Source organism: Leptonychotes weddellii, chromosome 14 (genome assembly GCF_054177405.1).
Source record: "Leptonychotes weddellii isolate Sample4059 chromosome 14, ASM5417740v2, whole genome shotgun sequence".
In the NCBI taxonomy this organism is placed as follows: Eukaryota; Metazoa; Chordata; class Mammalia; order Carnivora; family Phocidae; genus Leptonychotes; species Leptonychotes weddellii.
In genome coordinates, this window is record NC_138382.1 from 24,634,726 (window position 1) to 24,654,660 (window position 19,935).

Here is a 19,935-nt window from a genome sequence, read left to right on the forward strand (position 1 = left end):
GGGAGGGGGGAGGGGGGATTGGTTAGCCCGGTGATGGGTATTAAGGAGGGCACGTACTTAATGGAGCACTGGGTGTTATACAAAAACAATGGATCGTGGATCACTACATCAAAAACTAATGATGTATTGTATGGTGACTAACATAACATAATAAAATTAAAAAATAAATAAAAATAAAAGGTAGCATCAGTTGCTCATACAGACTTTGTCTTTCCTCCTAGTTGCTAAAAACACATGAACTCATATTGTCAACATAAATAATTCTTTAAATTTCTGACTTGCTTCTTTGATTAAGGGAAGAAAAATGTAACACAAGAACACCTATATTAAATGAATATATTTAATAATAATATATTAAATGAAAATTTCACTTTCATTTTGAATTAGAAAGTAAGTATAAAACAAAGAATATTTTCATAATATGAAAGCATGTTAACTCATAAAAATATCCATTGCAATAAAAATGAGAAATGTCAAAATGAAAAAAATATCAAATTTTAAAGACATTATACAACAATAGTGAAGACACTCAAAATCTTAATATTCACCAGAAAAGACACTTAAAATATTCAAAAGAAGATATCTTATTTATCATTTCTTGGTAGAACCTGCTTTAGAACAGCATTAAAGAAAGGGTAAGCATTGGGGTGCCTGGGTGGCTCAGTTGGTTAAGCGTCCTACTCCTGATTTCGGTGCAGGTCATGATCTCAGGGCTGTGAGGTCAAGCCCAGTGTTGGACTCCACCCTGGGCATGGAGCCTGCTTAAGATTCTCTCTCCTACTCTCCCTTTGCCCCTCCCCCTAACTTTTCTCCCTCTATTAAAAAAAAAGAAAGAAAGAAAGGGTAAGCACTTTGGAAAACTCTTCAATATTTAAGAGATGAAAAGGACTTTAAAAGAATCTCAATTATTACTAACAAGTATCAAAGTCTTTTTTTTTGTTGTTTTTTTTTTAAAGATTTTATTTATTTATTTGACAGAGAGAGACACAGCAAGAGAGGGAACACAAGCAGGGGAGAGTGAGAGAGGGAGAAGCAGGCTTCCCACTGAGCAGGGAGCCTGAGGCGGGGCTCGATACCAGGACCCTCCAATCATGACCTGAGCCGAAGGCAGACGCTTAACGATTGAACCAGCCAGGTGCCCCTAAGTCTTGTTTTTTTTTTTAAAACAACTTTATTGGTCAGGAAGTCTCATGTGACAATATAACTACTCGAGGAGACTGAAATCATAAGAAATCAAAGGTCAGGAAACTGCCCTGTCTGTATTACCTATGGGTAATTTGTCTTTCTAATCCATCAAGACATCAGGTCAATACCACAAGTCCCTGACCCTAGATAACGTTCAGGCTTGGTTAAATGTAGTAGAGATTCGTTATTTTGGTCCACCACTTACCATCTCTTTCAAAACTTCATACATCTGTCTCAGGAACTCCTGAAATCGAGGTAGGTGAAGGCAGGTATCTTGCTGGGTTTCCAAAGTGGAGGCCTGGTCCCACACAGAAAGCTTCTGCAGCCAAAACTGATAATCAGAAGAAAAGCCTACTGAATCTTGAGCCATCTTGGAAAAAGGGAAAAGGTGATGAACCTTCACAGTGACCTGCCAAGCACTGAAGGAAACAGTGAGCACACATCAAATCTAGAAAAAAGGGGAAAAATGAAACATTTTTAAAAGGATTTTTACTGGTGACTTCATATTCCACTGATGAGTGAAAGGGGGAGTATAAGGGACTAGAACAGAATGCCTTCTATGGAGTCATCTTTGAATTATTTTAAAACATGTCACCCAGCTATAGCTCCAATATTCACCTCCTGAACTTTTTATCATGGGTAATATTCCACTAGAAATCATTATATCTTCACAGACACATGCTAATTATGCACAAAAAGCACACACCTAATAATACTTTATATCTTCTTTTTAAGATTGAGCTATTTTTAAATGGTCTGAAGTTCATTTGGGTATTTTAATGTAATGGGAAATCAAAAACATCCATGGGTGTTTAATAATAGTCTGTGTCTAAAAAATGTTTTTTTAAGTTTTCATGTTTTATATGCATTTCTGGCTTCTCATTTAGGTGTTAAAGAAAATCTCTATGCACTACTGTCTACTGAAATTTCTTCCCAGTTTCTCTTCACTTTTCGGAAAAAGTAAAATAATTCATTCCATATACATCGATTTGAGCAACTGATTTAATTAAAGACTAGTATATATGCTTGATCTCAGTTCATTCACAAGAAGAAATCATATTTTAGTAAAATATGAAAAACTGCAATTATTGAGGAGGTGTACTAGTCCTAAGGGATAGAACACAGCCCATAAATCTGACTTACCACACATGAAGTACATGTTAGAAAGAACCGTGGAGTGGCGCAGTGAGCGTGGGCCTCAGGCAGAGCTGGCTAAATAAACCCCAGGTGCCCCCCCACCACCCCAGCTCCTCGCCATCCTCACCCATAGAAGCACACCGTGCAGAGGAGGAAGAGCTGCTTCTTAACCATGCAGGCTTTTAAAAGGTCTCCGACTTTCTTGGGGCAGGGATGATACTCAGCTATCTGATTTCAAAAGACAGCTCTGCAAACAGTGAGTGAGTTTAAACTTTCAGCAGCAATAATTAACAGATAAAATGGTCCCAATTAGGTGCTAAAAACATCAACATAGGAGTTTCATTACTAAAGAAGAAAATAAAAATATTTAAGGAGAGCATACAATTTGGTTGCAGTACAAAAAACTCTAGACCAGGAAGGTGGAAATTTTTAAATGGTCCTAAAAACTTGGTCTTAGGGACCATGAGGGAAAAAAAGGTTTAATCATAGAAGAAATATATGCATCTTGTCAAATGGCACCTAATAGCCAAAACTTTATTCCTTCTCCCTGATTCCTCCCTTTCTCTCATTGTCCTCCTCATCCAAGCCATCACCAACACCTGTCAATCCTACTTCCAAAATAAAAATGCATGATTTCATTCAACTTATCCACTTCTTTCCAACTCCACTGCTGCATTCCATCCCATCCCCATCCATTTCTTCCCCTAGAGTCTTCTACCTGGCCCTCCCCTCCCCCCACCCCTTTCCAATTCTTTCTCTACAGTCCACAAAACAACTTTCCCAAATGAGAATCACACCCAGCACACTCCTGTTTAAAACCTGCCCCCAACTTCAAAAGCTTCTACAGACTCCCTGTAGAAAAGATCCTAGCTCCTTCTCCTGGAGTCTCTGAAGTCCTGCAAAAATTTAGCTATGGCACCTGCTCTCATTTCCTACGCTGTGCACCCGTCCGGTCCAGGCCTCTCATCTGTTCACTGTCAACACATGGAAGCCTTCCCTGCTTCACTGCTTTCTGCTCATTCCTCCATAACTCCTATCCCATCCCCTAAGTCTTGTTTTTTTTTTATTTTTTGTTTTAAAACAACTTTATTGGTCAGGAAGTCTCACATGACAATGTAACTATTGTCAATGTAATTATTTGCTCACTTAGTTACTGCTTCTTCCACTGGTATATAATTCCCTGTCTCCTAGAATTTAACAAATGCTTGGCAAACAAGAAATATTGGATAAAGGAATGAATAATTCACTCATATTTTTCAAAGTATAGTTCTAAACTAAACGCCATAACAAAATGCTTTTCCAGATATAGCAATTTAATTTTTAAAAGGTAACTTCCCCAGAAAAAAAAAAATTTTTTTTTTTTTAAAGATTTTATTTATTTATTCATGAGAGACAGAGAGAGAGAGAGAGAGGCAGAGGGAGAAGCAGGCTCCCAAGGAGCAGGGAGTCCGATGTGGGACTCGATCCCAGGACCCTGGGATCATGACCTGAGCCGAAGGCAGACGCTTAACCATCTGAGCCACCCAGGCGCCCAAAAAAAAAAAATTTTAAGGTGTATCTATGTGAAATTTAATTAATATCCCATTTAGAAATACAGTAATAGCTTATACCTACATACACTTACTGTGCTCTTGACAATATATTAAATGATTTATGCACACTAATTTAATCCTCTAAGCAACCCTATGAAATGGGTATTATTATCATTATCTTCATTTTACAGAGGCACAGAGAGATTATGTAATTGCCCAAAGTAAGATTATGTAAAAGCCCAAAGGAAGTAACTGCTAGTAAATAGCAGATCTACAGGTTGTGGGATTTGATTCAGAGTCTAGCTCTAAAGTCTGTGCCCTAAACAAAGAAATAAACAGAAGAAACAAATTAATGAATTTCATACATAGTTCATATGGTTCTAGATGAGGCCTGTTTAGATATTCGGAGACACTAAACTGAAGACCTTTTTGGTAGGAGACAGAAAACATTATTTTATTATAGCCAAATTACAAACAACCTTTTGCTTAGCAATAGGAATACATCTGATTGTTTTAAATGGAAACAGCTTTAGGGATCATGTAGCCATGGTTCTGAGGGCCTGTTCACAGCCGGTCTAGGGGGAGATGGTAATGGCTGGGAAACAAGGAGACCTGATTGTGATGCTTAGCAGTGGGAGTGCTGCTGGTATATAGTGCCCAGGAGCCAGGGATGTTGAACATACTGCAATGCACTGGGACAGCATCACACGAAGAAAAATGGTCTTACCCCAAAGGCCAATGACACCTCTACTGAGAAATGATGACCTAATCCGAACACCCTGGAATGGGCATCTGTTGACTGTGCCTGTTGAGCATTCCTCCTCCCTTCTTTTGGTTACAACACCTCACCATCCCTTGAAGAAAGAACCTCTCCTTCATTCCACAAGTCTTGGTGAGTCTATTAATCAAGGCACCTTGCGGCATCAGCCAAGAGGTGAGATGATGACTCAGGTTAGGCAAACCAGACCCTGTGCTGGGAATCTGAATCTTGAATAGACTGACATAAGGATGGAATGAAGTCATTCCAAAGACTCTCTCAGTCTAGATCCCTAAGGCCACCCTACATCATGTCCTTAACAAGGTATAGCTTTCCAGCTATTTTTTCTAAAAGATTTTATTTTGGGGGTGGCTGGGTGGCTCAGTCAGTTAAGCATCTACCATCGGCTCAGGTCATGATCCCAGGGTCCTGGGATTGAGTCCCACATCGGGCTCCTTGCTCAGCAGAGAGCTTACTTCTCCCTCTGCCTACCGCTCCCCCTGTTTGTGCTCTCTCTCTCTCTCTCTCGCTGTGTCTCTCTGTCAAATGGATGAATAAAATCTTAAAAAAAAAAAAGATTTTATTTTTAAGTAATCGCTATACCCATCGTGGGGCTTGAACTCACAACCCTGAGCTGAGATCAGGAGTTGCACGTTCCACCCACTGAGCCAGCCAGGTGCCCCTCAGCTCTCTCTTTAATTCTGTCCACTACCCAGGGGCTTTCTGCAAAATCCTTTTTTTCCCCCTTAAATTAACCACTGTTGATTTCTGTGGTTTCAGGAAAAAAAAGCAACTACAAACTGATAGTTTCATATATACTGATATAACATCTAATACAAACTAGATAGTGGGCTGCAGGCAACAAACCTTTGAAGAAAGAAGAGGAATTTAGAACTGGTTACTGGGCCAAATCATAGAAATCAGCAGGGAAACTTCTGTTTGTATTAGGGTATCGGAAACCAGAAGTCCATGGAACAAGAAGGGAATACAGGTCAATGAGGTATTCCTATGATCAGGGACACTACCTCATTATACTCTTCTAGTAGGAATGACCAAGTGAAAGACTGGATTATCAAAAAATGATGTCTGGGCGCCTGGGTGGCTCAGTTGGTTAAGCGACTGCCTTCGGCTCAGGTCATGATCCTGGAGTCCCTGGATCGAGTCCCGCATCGGGCTCCCTGCTCGGCGAGGAGCCTGCTTCTCCCTCTAACCACCCCCCTCTCATGTACTCTCTCTCTCTCTCATTCCCGCTCTCTCAAATAAATAAATAAATCTTTAAAAAAAAAAAAAGATGTCTGGTGATCTGCAAAACAAAAAACAAAAAACAAAACCCACCTCTCCAACCAGGAGGCCAGTTGGTTTTAGTCAATGATATTGGGCTATCATAAACATAATCAAATGGTGACTCCAACTCAAGGTGTACTTTCAGATGTAGATCCTAACTGGAATAAACTAGTAACCACCACCCCCACCCCTACCCCCCCAGCACCTAGAATGCAGTTACGAAGCTGGTAATAAACGCATTTCTCCATTGGGATAACCTGAGGACATGAGTAAGCAGTTCATTTTCACCTCCCTTAAAGCAGTTCACTTTCACCTCCTATCAACTCAGAACATGGTGTATTACACTAGTCTACCATATTGAAGTTATCAGGTTGACAGAACCTAGAGACAAAGAAGACACAGGTGCTTTGCACGTATTCCAGATGGTGGGATATAAATCCCATGAACATACAGGGCCTGCCACTTCAGGAAGTTTCTTGTGATCCAATGGTCCGTACAAGACAGAATATGCCCTTTAAAATAAGGATAAACAACAAACTAGTACCAGCGGTTGCCTGCAATGTGGAGACCTGGATAGCTGGATGATAAGTGCAGAAAACAAACTTGGGTTTTACTGTCCACCTTTTTGCACCTTTTCAAAACATTTGGCTGACATCTCTGGGACTCATGAACATAAACTTGCATGGGTTTTAGACCATTTATCTGCTTCTGCCTATTTTTTGGCAATAAGAAATATGGGTAGGGCCCAGAGCAAGAATCACTGCACAGTTGGTTCATCCTAAATTGCTCTGCCACATATGACCCAGCAGATCCAATGGTGTTTAAAGTGTGTGTGGAAGATCTGGATTCTGGGCAGAGCCTATAGCAGGCCTCAGTGACTGGACTGATCGTCCAAGCCACAAAGCCGGGTGTGCCCAGCAGGACTCTATCATCATGTGCAAATTATGCCTGCTTGAGCAAAATGCATGAGTGAGGTTTTTGGATGCTGTGTATGTCTTCCCTGCTGTGTCATATAATTTTTTTAAATTCCCTCCTTCTCATTTTTCCCTCTCCTACTACTGCATATATAGAGTATATTATTAGTAGATAAATTTTCTAAAGTCTTAATTTACCAACTATCACAGAAATGGGAAGAGGAACTGACATCCAGAAATTCTGGACCTGAAGCCAGAAGCATTAACCAGGCATTACTTCAGATTATCTCCTATTTTGAAGGGAAAGCTAAATTATGTTAGTTGGAAGTGTTTTAAAAATTCTTTGTGTAGACAGCAGCAGGTCTGAATGTCCTGAGTAACCAGCAAGTGCAAAGTAGTAGATATCTGTGGGTTTTGCCCATCTACCACCCTTTTTCCTGTTCTTTTAACATGAATGCACCCCACTTTTGCACTGAAGAACTGCCCTTCTTGCATTCCATATATTCTTACTAAGACTATGGATCAAGGCGTGCCTCCTTAAGAGTGAGAGAGTTACATAGGTCTAAGAGATGAAGCTAACAGCTAGGAAAGAATGCTATGCAAATAAAATAAAGTTTATGTCTCTTTATCTGACACCACTCATAAACAGCAGACTTTCACCCAACAGAGAGAAGAGCTTATGATGGTGTCACTTAAGGCACAGGCTATGTGGTACAAGTTAACTTTTGTTTATGTTTCTTTTTCCCCCCCAGTTTAATGAATACCTTTAAAGACACCAAAAAGCAGACAAAACAGCCAAATGAACCCCTATGCACCCATTAACTAGTTCAAGCAAATCACAGACATCATACCACTTTACCCAAAATACTTTGATTTGTATCTCTTTTCTAAGGACTCAAAAAGAAAAAAGAAACTTAACTACGCTATCTTTCACACCCAATAATCATCTAATAGCCCATCTAAGTTCAAATTTCTTTAAAATTTCCCTTTAGGTTGGGTTGTTTATATTAGGGTCCAAACAAGATCTACACATTGCATATGGTCAATATTGATATTTCTCCTTTACTCTGTAACAAAATAATATAAAAATAAGTGTCCCTTAATCTGTAATAATTACCCCTTGATTTTTTTAACTTTTTCATAACATTCATCCCCTGAAAAAAACAACCAATAGAAGAAGCTAATAGAATCTATTGTATTGACTAGTAGAATCTTTCAAAGGTGCATTTGGCTGATTGCATTTCTGTGGTGTTAGCATGTTTTGCTATCCCCTATACTGCCTACAAACTGAAAGCACGATTCAGAGGTTTTTTTAGATTTAGGGTCAACCTTTTCCCAAGAATACTTCATTTGTAGTGGTGTGTGCTTTGAATCAAACCAGAAGGCATATACTGGTTGTCTCATGTACCATAATGTTGAAACTGATCAGTTGTTTCAGGTACTGTCAACCTAATCCATCCATTATAAAGTTCACCATCAACCCTTTCCTGAATGGTCTTCTGAATTGATGATCCATTAGGGGTTGAAAAATAGTGATTTTCCTATTTTATCCATTCTCCTGCATTTTTATGATGTTTCTTGACATATCAAAGCTGTACAGTTTTAGGTAGTAAGAATAACAATCTTTTCCTATGGAAATCCAATGTATGTCTCTCTAACCCTGTGAAATTGCCAAAAGAGTTGCTAACTTCTCTGACCCCCTCTTGCAGGTTCTCAGTCTCTCCCAGCTTCTCAAGAAATGGCAATGCCCTGAGGGTGAAAAGCTGCTAAAGAATCTGTTCAGTACTCTGCACTTCCTTTCACACCAGGGGCTTAACCCCTTGAGTACTGACTTCAATGGCTTCAAAAGATGTTTTATCTGGCTCTTCTAGGCACTGTAAATGGCTGGAAGTAGAAGTCTATCATAAATTCTCTTGATTAACCAGGATAGGTGAGGTAAACAAAAGTATGGTACATAATATATTTAGTGTAAACATACTTAATTAAAATTGCATCCAATTTCAGTCCTACTTCAGGTAATGGTAGACTATACAATTGAGACCAACCCACCTACTGAGCATGGAATACAAAAACATAATTTTTTTTTTTTTTTTAAAGATTTTATTTTTTAGAGAGCGAGCGAGAGAGAAACAGCATGAGAGGGGAGAGGGTCAGAGGGAGAAGCAGGCTCCCCGCTGAGCCGGGAGCCCGATGCGGGACTCGATCCCAGGACCCTGGGATCATGACCTGAGCCGAAGGCAGACGCTTAACCATCTGAGCCACCCAGGCGCCCTACAAAAACATAATTTAAAAATCATCAAGAAATCAGAAAGACAGTGTCAAATTATAGAGAAAGATCTTGGCACATGGGTTACACAGGCCTAGGGATGCATTTCTGATCCTGAAGATGCAGTTAAAAGGCAAAGGATAAAAAAGCTCTTTTGGAGTGCCTGAGTGGCTCAGCCAATTGAGCGTCTGACTCTTGATTTCGGCTCAAGTCATGATCTCAGGGTCAAGAGACTGAGTCCCACATCGGGCTCCATGCTCAGCGGGGAGTCTGCTTGGGATTCTCTCTCTCCCCCTCTCCTGCTGCCCCTCCCCCCCCACTCCAAAATTGATAAATACATCTTAAAAAAACCAAAAATCCTCTTTTGATAACCTTGCCAGAGAATAATAGTAGGAGGCCAGCCCTACCAAAGTGAGGGCCTGGTAAACCACCCCACACTTAGGGTTGAGGCCTATAAGGGTACACCCTGGGAGGATGGGTGAAACAGAAGTGAACCAGCCTGCATATACCATGCCTAACTATGAAATTAAAACTAAATTAAGGTGGTCCCTGGTTTCTAAGTCTGCTGCCAGGTGCCTGGAAGATACAAACAAAAATCCTCTCTGAAGGAAAACAACATCATCGTAGGTTTCTAACTATTTCTAAAAATAATTTTTCAAATACAATAAAAATTACATAATGAAGACAATCAAGCACACAGGAAGAAAAGAACACATGAAGAAGAACTCCAAAACAACAGACAAGAACAAAAAAACAAAACAAAGAATATGGTAGAAATTCTAAAACTGAAAAGAAAAAAAACAAAACTAGCTGAAATTAAGAATTCAACAGATAGGTTTAACGGCTTATCAGACCCAGCTGAAAACAGAATTAGTGAACTTAGAAGATAGAGCAGAAGAAACTACCCAGAATTCAACATGGAAAATAAAAATAATGGAATATACAGAAAAATGGATAAGATATAAAAAAATACAGCAAGATGGCTAGAAAACATACCTTCAATACAATAAAAGGGAAAAAAGGGCCAACCCAGAATACTATAACCACCTAAAATATTTAAGATAAAGTGAAATAAACATCTGACCCATGAGAGAATCTGCCACTAGTAAGCCTGCTCTCAGACAAAAAATGATCCCAGACAGAATTCTGGAAGCACAAGAAGAAATGAAAAATAACAAAAATGGTAGATACATGGAAAAAATTAAATTAACATTTATGATATAAAATAAGAATAATATCATTGGGGTTTTAAATATATACAGAAATTAAGATATATAAAAACAGTTAAGAAAAATAGAGTCAAAGAATTCTAAAGTCTGCATTTTCCAGGAGAATGAAGATAAAAGTGTTAACATTAAGTTTTAATAATTCAAGAATACGTACTGTGATTTCTAGGATATCCACTAATAGAATATCAACAAGTAGTATATAATTTCCAAGTTATCAGAAGAGAAAAATTTACAATTCAAAAAACCACCCCAAAAGGGGAAGAATGAAGAGAAAAAGGGAATATAGTATGGACAAGATTTTAAAAAAGCACAGAGTGAAATGGTAGATTTAAACTCAAATATATCAATAATTATATAATATATAAATGGCTTAAATTTCTAAGTAAAACCCAAAGATTATCAGGTCTTTTAGTTTTTTATTTATTATTTATTTTTTAAGTTTTTATTTAAATTCCAGTTACTTAACAAACATAATAATAGTTTCAGGTGTACAATATAGTGATTCAACATATCCATACATCACCTGGTGCCCAACGCAAGTGCAGTCCTTAATCTCCATCACCTATTTCACCCACTCCCCGTCTCTGGTAACTATCAGTTTGTTCTCTGCAGTTAAGAGTCTGTTTCTTGGTTTGCCTTTTCTCTTTTTTTTCCCTTTGTGCTCATTTGTTTTGTTTCTTAAATTCAACATACAAGTGAAATCATATGGTATGTCCTTCTTTGACTGACTTATTTCACTTAGCATAATACTCTCTAGCTCCATCCATGCTGTCGCAAATGGCAAAATTTCATTCTTTTTCATGGCTGAGTAATATTCCTGTGTGTGTGTGTGTGTGTGTGTGTGTGTGTGTGTATGTACACACACCACATCTTCTTTATCCATTCATCAATCAATGGACACGGGCTGTTTCCATAATTTGGCTATTGTAGATAACGCTCTCAGTTTTTAATTTAAAAAAACTATATGTTGTTATAAAAGATACATCTAAAACATAAAAATACAGTAATTCAGAGAGGCTGAAAGAATAGGAAAAGAAAAACCATACAAACCTAACCAAAGGAATCCAATAAACTGTACCAACTCAAATACACTTTGGGACAAAAAGCATTACCAGAGGTAAAAAGGGTCATTTAGTAATGACAAAGTGTTCAATTCACCAAGAAGATTAAACAATTCTAAATTTGTATGCTCCAGTAATACAGAAATGTAAAACAAACTATAAAGCTCAAAATATAACACAGAAATTGACATACCTACAAAAAGAAATAATCAATCCCAATCATACTGGGAATTTTCACACATCCCTCTCAGTATATCATAATCATGCAAAAATCCCCAAATTAAAAACTCTCCCTCAAAGAATACTCCAAGCTTACTGTTTATGTACACCAGCAGAATGTTCATAGCAGCACTGTTCATAATAGACCCAAACTGAAAAGAACCCAAATGCCAAAAAAAAGAGTAGAATGAATAAATTAAATGTGATATATTCATACAAAGGAATACTATACAGCAGTGAAAATGCCTACAGGCATAGAGATGAATTTTCAATCATAATGTTGAGAAAAAGAAACCAACCCATAATATATAAGATATGATTCATTTACACAAAGTTCAAAATCAGGTAAAACTAAACTGCAGTGGTTACCCTGAAAAGTCAGGAATCCTATTACCTTTAGAGGAAGAAAAGAAGTACTATGGGGAAGGTATATGTAAACGGCAATCAATATGCTGGCAATATTCTATTTCTTGGCCTGGATGCCAGTAACATGTGTATTAACATTTTAAAATTTATAAAACCATGAGTCATGTTTATGTGCTTTTCTATATGTGTTTCTTTCCATTACAAAAAAAAAAAAAATCTTTAACTTCTAAATATACATTTACCATACAGATATTACTCCAAAGGAAAAAAAGAAAATATGTTATAGCTTATAAATGCTAATCATTAAAGTATCTGATGAATACAATAAAAATTTTGAAGTATTGAAAGAGTATCTTCTATTTTTTAGCTGAGTTCTCTGAAAATATTACAACTATCAGAATTGGCCAGAGATACAATCCTAGTGTTTGTTTTCTCTTTCTCCTTCCCATCCTCAAATAATGGCTCCATTTTTCCTAGTCTTGGCTCTCAGGAGGAGAAAATCCATAGCCTTCTCTACCCACCTTCACTTCCCCATAGCTATGTGGCTACTGCTTTGCCCTGAGAGGGCTATTGTCATAAGGTGGAAGAGACATCCAATTCATCTCTCAGGGGAGGGTAACCAGTGAGAGGTCCATGTTCAAGGAGACAAAATGAGGCCGTGTCCATGCACCTAAAACAGAATGCATGCCTCATAAAAGAGAGGATTCTGCAGATTCACAGTGATTTCAACTTTTTTCACAAATCATTAATTTTTGTATCCCAGTTAATCTGCACACTTACTAGACAACTGAGATCTGACTTTACATCTTTTGATCGATATCAAATTCTTGATGTAAATCAAGAATATCAAATTCCAATGTAAATTTTTTACTTTCTCATGAGTCTGCTTAGTGTGCATGCCCTCACATGGACATAGGTCTGTGCCCATATTCATTTCATTGGAGCAACTAGAGAAATAATGTTTAGCATCTTTTGAGAGCATAAAAGAAAGGTGGATGCCAATGACATCACTTCCTTAGAACTCAGGATTTTAACAAGTATTTTGTACACAAACTGTATATGCTTATGTGGCAAAAGCAAATGGCACAGAAAGTTGGAAGGAAATCCTCATTTTCCATTTCTTGAGTTATTTCTCTTTTGGCACATTTACCCAGTCCTAAAGAATCAAAACCATGATTTCACCTTCTCCACATATACAGACTAAAAACAACAAAAGTTCTTAGTCCCCTCACTATATATTTCCAGGAGAAAATAAAATGACCTTCAGAAATTGCCATATAGAAGAGACAAAAGCAATGTCCTGTGAGCAGAGAGAGCTAGACACCCAAATGCAAATGACTGTCTAGTAAAGGATCCCCATGTACTTGTTCATGTTCCTGTCTTTTGCTATTAGAGGAGATCCTACAGAAGGAGGAGGCAGAAGGAAGAGGGATAAAGTAGCAAGGGAATCCAGCCATCAGAGCTAGCAAACATCAGATACTGAAACAGGGCTGGTTCAAAATGGTGTCCACACTGGGGGCGCCTGGCTGGCTCAGTCGGTTAATGTCTGACTTCAGCTCAGGTCATGATCCCGGGGTCCTGGGATCGAGCCCCATCTCGGGCTCCCTGTTCAGCCGGAAGCCTGCTTTTCTCTCTCCCTCTGTCCGCCCGCACACTGTGTTCTTGCTCACTCTGCTCTCTCTCTCTCTCTCAAAAAATTAATAAATAACCTTTTTAAAAAATGGTGTCTGCTTTAGATCACTGTCTCCCCCTCTTTTCTCATTTATAAACTGCTTGAAAGTTACTCCACTACTTGCAAAGTACTATTTTATTAACTCAAATCACCACAGCACAAAGATACACCACTATTCATGAGGGTTCACATTGTGAGTCGCCAAGATAACATGGCCTGGATTCAAAATACAGCAGGTGAAGAAGAGGTAATGCTTCAGCGCTAAAAGGTTCCCCATTCTGGTGATTTCTGTTCTCTGGGTAAAGGATATATTCAAAAACTTAATGGAAATGTGCTTCACAAAGAATACGGTGTTTACCAAGCACAACTCATGAGAAGTAATGAAGGAAAGAAAAGCATCACAACACTTGAGCAGTGTCTGAAGAAAGATGATGAAGAGGAAAGAAACAAGTAGGTGACAGGCTGGGGCAAAGTATCCTAATTTATTAAAAAAACAAACAAAAGCATTTCCCTTAATTTAGATACCAAGTGTTAAGAACCTGGCAAGGGACAGCTCCCAGACCAATGGTTCTCAAATTATCTTTTAGAAAGCAAGGTGGGTTCCCAAAGTTCCATGTTGACACCTGAGTATTTAAGCAGCCCTGACTTCAAAGAGTAAATCCTGCAGCCCCAGGCAGGAGCACACAGGATGTTCTGTCTATCACAGCACTGGGAGTGACCAGGAATGGCATGAGCCAGCAATTCCAGCCTCTCATTTAACATTATGTGACAGTATTATCCTCTCTTAATCTATAAAGTTTCAGGATGGAAAATCCCTTCTATAATTTAACTTACAATTTTCTGATCCTCCATTAGTATTGCTGTTGAAAGGCAATTCGCTATCTCAAAACGGCTGTCCCATCTAGAGACAACTTAGAACTCAACTGTTTTTAGATTTTCTGAAAAAATCTAAAAAGAATCCTTACTCAGCTGATATGATGAGGAATCTGGTGCCTTTAAAGTCCTGTCAAAGGCTACAACTGCCACAGATATAAAGGAAAAATACTCTAAAAATCATTTCATTTTAATCATCATTGTTTTCTTTCATGGCAAAGAGTTGGTAATCTATAAGGCCAAGTATGCAAATAAGAGTAGCCAGGGCTACATTTTGAATAGTGTGAGAAATTCAAAAGTAGTTATTATAATTTACTTGTGAGCACTAAAGTAATTACCAAGCTCCTACCATCTGTATCTTCTAAACCAGTACAGTGGGTAAACATCTAGGATGAAGTCACAAAAGTGACAACAATGACAACAGTGATATAGAACTTTAAAGCTCTTTAAAAAATTGTTTAGTAAAATGAAACCTTGTATAAAAGTTCAACTCATAAAAGGGACAGACCTGTGCAAATCATGTATCAAATAAGGGATTAATATCCAGAATATATGAAGAACTCCCACAACTCAATGAAAGAAAGAAAGAAAGAAAGAAAACAAACCCCAGTTTTTAAAAAACGGACAAAGGACTTGAATAGATCTCTCTCAAAGATATACAAATGGCCAAAAAACACATGAAAAGATGTTCAACATCACTAATCATTATGGAAATCAAAACCACAATGACATACTACTTTACACCCATGAGGGTGACTATTATTTAAAAACACAAAAAACAGCAAGTGTTGGTGAAGATACAGAAAAATTGGAACCCAGCATTGCTGGTGGGAATACTAAATAGCGTAGCTGCTGTGGAAAACAGTATGATGGGTCCTAAAAAATTAAACATTGAATTATCATATGACCCAGCAATTCCACTTCTACATATATACCAAAAGAATTCAAAGTAGGAAAGCAAATGGATATTTGTACACCCATGTTCATAACGGCATTATTTACAACAAAGGGTGGCAATAACACAAATGTCCACTGAGAGATGAGTAAATACACAAAATGGATATATACATACAATGGAGTATTATCAGTCTTAAAAGGAAGGAAATTCTGATACATACATGGACGAGCCTTGACAACATTATGCTAAGAGAAATAAGCCAGGCACAAAAGGACAAGTATTATATCATTGCCCTTACAGAAGATACCCAGAGTAGTCAAACTCATAGAAGCAGAAAATAGAATAGTGGTTGTCAGGGACTGGGTGGAGAATTATTATTTAAAGGGTACAGTGTTTCAGTTTGGGAAGATGAAAAAGTTCTGGAGATGGATGGTGGTGAAGGTGGTACAACACTGTAAATATAATCAATGCTGCTGAATTGTACATTTAAAAAATAGTTAAAATGGTAAGTTATATGTTTATGTATACTTGTACTACATTTAAAAACAAAATAAGGACAGACTTGAGCATGGCTCTGGTCAAAGCAGAGACAAAGCCTGAAGTATGTGCTATGTCCCTGCTATGTCCTCCTGACAAAGCCCCCTCTTCAGAACAGAACTCCTCCTCAGAACTGTCTACTTGACAGCCCTAACCCTTCTGCTGCTTCTTTGTTAACAGAATCAGTTCATCCAGGAATCTCACAGCCATGAGTCTTGGGGAAGCTGGGATGTGTTCCAATGCCACGGGTGAACATCCTGATTAATGGAGACCAGGAAATCAGAAACATTTTCAGGACCCTTTATACTCTTAAACATTAGAGGTTTTGTTTATGTGGTTATATTTATATATTTATATTTATGTAATATAATATTTATATATATATTTATAATAAAACGGGGTTATATTTGTATTTACATTAGAAATTAAACCTGAAAAAAATGTAAGACCCAAAAATATACACACACACATTCCATTAGTTGCTGGAGCAATGATACCGTCATACATCATGTGATCTTTGACTCCACTATAGATTACAGAGAAAATGAGAGTGGATGATGTATATAATGTCTTAGCATTATTATGAAAATAGTTTTGCCCTCATGATCCTTGTGAAAGGGAATCAGGGATGCCCAAGGGTTCTTGAGCCACGTTTTGAGAATGGCTGGTGTAAACCAGTCATGGTATTTCCATTTGCCCTCTTACTAACTGTAGGAATGGCCAGTGTTATGCTACTTGGGACAATGACAGCTGAGCTTTGGCTGGAAGGTTTCTGATAGAGTCTTTCTCAATCTAAAATAAGTTCACATTTTTTTATATTAGATATTATAGTCTTCATGTGGTGCTTAGAATAGCAGTGGCTGCCTTGGGATCCAGCAGTAAATACGCCTGAGAGGACTGGCCAAAAACCTACAAAGAGCAGAGCAGAAAGATGAACCTGGGTCCTCTCACTAGCATAGTTGAGGCAATTAAGTGGCCACCCTACTCTGAATTTTCCTTTGGGATTAAGCCACCTTTTATTGGCTTTTCTGTTACCTGCAGTCAAACACATATAACTGGCACATGTCCTCAGGACCTAGTTTGCTAAGCACATTCTGACACCACTACTGTACACAGTAGCTGGCACATAGAAACTCAATAAATATTTGTTGAACAAATGTGTGATACAGAAATAAACAAATCCACTAAGGCTCCTGTAGAGGAGAGACTAAGACAGACAAAATTTGAACTGATTTTGTGTTGATAGACATGAAGCTCCCAGACTGTCAACATTTCAAAGTTCATTAAAAACCTCACAGTCTCAAAATGGATGTATCATACTTGTCAGGGGCCAAGAAAGTTAGAAATTGCTTTCCTTTGGTCTATCCCATCTCTAGGCCACAGGTAGGAGAGGTAAGTCTATACATGCCAAATATGGCCCATGACCAAAATGGCAACCTGATAAAAAGCACTATTTTTTTTTTCATTTCCCTTGAGCATGAGTCAACTGAAGTTACTTCCCCCATGAAATAAGCACCAAACAGAGATTTAAGGACAGAATGCTACAAAACACACTTTATGAGAGAAGAAAAAGACAAATTAAATACCTAGCCTCCAATTAATGTCATCAACTAGGGGCACAATGGCCTTATCAGAAAATATTTAAGGGTGCCTGGCTGGCTCAGTCAGTAGAGCGTGTGACTCTTAATCTCAGGGTTGTGAGTTCAAGCCACATTGGGTGTGGAGCCTATTTCAAAAGAGGAAGAGAGAGAGAGAATTAAAACCTCTAGGAATATAATCAAAAATAAAATTAAGAAATTTATGTCCAACCATGCTTAAGGTTGACAACACACCACCTCTGCCTTACTGAAAGCCTGATACCAGTATTTTTAATTTACTAAAAAGTAGTATTTCTTTGCTTCGTTATTTTAAGTAAGACTGGTCAATTTGTCCCTGTGTTTGTGACTTTTTTAAAAAGTCACAATAAAATATTCTTGTTTCCACATAAAGTGCTTAAGAAAGAAATTATATTTCCCCCCCCCCCAAAAAAACAATGAGGTTTTAAGGAAAGTTCCACTAGGAGGAGCTGGCTTTTTCTCTATTGAGTCAGCAGCATTTCTCCTTGGAGATAGTCTAATAAAAAACACAGACATGAAATCTACAGATAATTTCAAACAAACCTCAATCGTAAACAAAATCTAGGTCTAAGGAATCAGAGGAAGCAACTACAATCCAGGTGCAGAGTGAACACACTCTTCAGATGACTTTGCAAAGAATTAAGGAAATTTAATCTAGCAGATAACTCTGTCTAAGGATTTATGGGGCTCCATTCTCCGGCCCATGTCCCCAGGTGTGTGGAGAAAAGAACTCCTCTCTGGACCTAGCTTCCAAGCAGAAGCATCCCTTTGTGATAGTGCTTGCTTTTGGAGCTACTAAGAAAGAGCCCCCTGACCTTGTTATCTGTCAGAGCACCAAAGAGCAACCACTGGGGCTCAAAAAAATACCAGTCTTCCCACATACATTCTGTTAGAAATAGTGGTTACTTTCCTTGCATTCTTGTCCTTAATTCTCTCATCTTAGAGTAAGATTGTGACTTTTGGTGAGACCAAAAGTTTGAAAAATGGGCTGAGGAGCACACTAGATATTAAAATATTAGAAATCTTACCTTTGTCACTGATTTGCCTCCAAGTTATTTCTGCCTCTTTCTACCCTTGGTTCCACTCACAATTTATTACTAAATAAACAGAAACAAAAAATCCCACACATTTATTGGGAGTCTACACTTTATGACAGAAACTCTCAAAAGCACTCTAAGTAAAAAGATGGCAGTGTGTTCCTTGCTCTCAAGCAACCTGTGGTTAATGAGAAAATCAGGATCTATAAACAGAAACAACACAATCCCCTGTGGGAAGGGCTGGGAAAAAGGAAACAGAAGGTGCTGCAGGGAGCACTAAGAAGGCACCTCACCCAGCACGGGGGTGTCAGACACTTCCAGAGAGAAAGGATGCCTATGCTGAGTAAAAGCATGAAGTATGAGCAGGAGTGAGCCAGGCAAAAACATAAAAACCAAACACAGGATGCTACTACACTGCACAGGAAGAGTTAAGCTACCCTTTGATCCATGTCTCTCAAACTTGAAGAAAAAACTGCTGAGGGCTCTCAGAGCCATCTAAAACCATTTTTAACCTGTTAAATACTAACAAGTACAAAACCAGTAAAACCATTATGCTTATAACTCTTACTCATCTACAAAATTTTTACATGCACAAATACCAACAAATCTACAAACTGAATAAAATTTCAATCAACAAAATGAATTCAGTGTGATCAAGGACAGGTTACTAAATCTCACTTGGACTGGTCATGTAAATTTGGTACTGGCTACCAAAAACTACCAGCAGCTTCTGTCATTTGCTACCATATGTGGGGATGGCTAAATTTACCCTTTTCTCTTTTTAAACTACTGCGAAACAGCAATCTCTCACTCAGCTCAAATATATGATTTACATTTTCACCTCTGTTCATTTGCAATATCTAAAAGTAGTGCTACTTGGCGCCAATACAAACAGAACTGCAGGCACTGACATCTTAAGACACTAGCTAGAATTGTGGGCATTTAAGTGTTCGGAAACAACTGAATTTTTAAATTACCATCAAAATGAAAAATAAAAGGTGAAATCCTTGTAGAGAACCATGGAATCTTAATAAATCCCACCTGCTTAATCCCACTCTTCTTCTTGGGGCTACAAGCCTCTGAAGGAGGAGTTTAAATAACTGTATGCTATGGGTCACTGAACTCACACAAAAAAGCATTTCTGTGGTTAGCATTTAGTACTATGTAAAACCAAATATCTCACTTTATTTCCTTTAAACCCCAGCCCACATGACTTCCAGTTAAGATGGCACAGTAAATTCACTTTGATGGAACCTCTCTACTCCAAACATAGAGCAATGAGAGGGGAAACGTAAGAAGAGAAAACCAAAAAGATGTAGGCAAGCTCAAAAATAAGAGAAACATTTCTGTGA

At 38.1% G+C, this 19,935-nt stretch overlaps 1 protein-coding gene across 12 annotated transcripts in view; it reads right to left on the reverse strand.

Moving 5' to 3' along the window:
* The window catches only part of FANCC (FA complementation group C), a 275,913-nt gene that overhangs the window by 176,157 nt on the left and 79,821 nt on the right, over window positions 1-19,935 (reverse strand). For 8 of the 12 annotated variants that reach the window (XM_081802919.1, XM_081802922.1, XM_081802924.1 and 5 more), the window contains one exon: window positions 1,391-1,633. In XM_081802919.1, the coding sequence (XP_081659045.1) occupies window positions 1,391-1,555 (165 nt within the window). In that variant the 5' untranslated portion in view covers window positions 1,556-1,633. Of the gene's footprint in view, window positions 1-1,390; window positions 1,634-2,449; window positions 3,658-19,935 lie in introns of those variants that run through there. The other 4 variants (XM_081802917.1, XM_081802918.1, XM_081802920.1 and 1 more) reach the window with 2 other exon arrangements.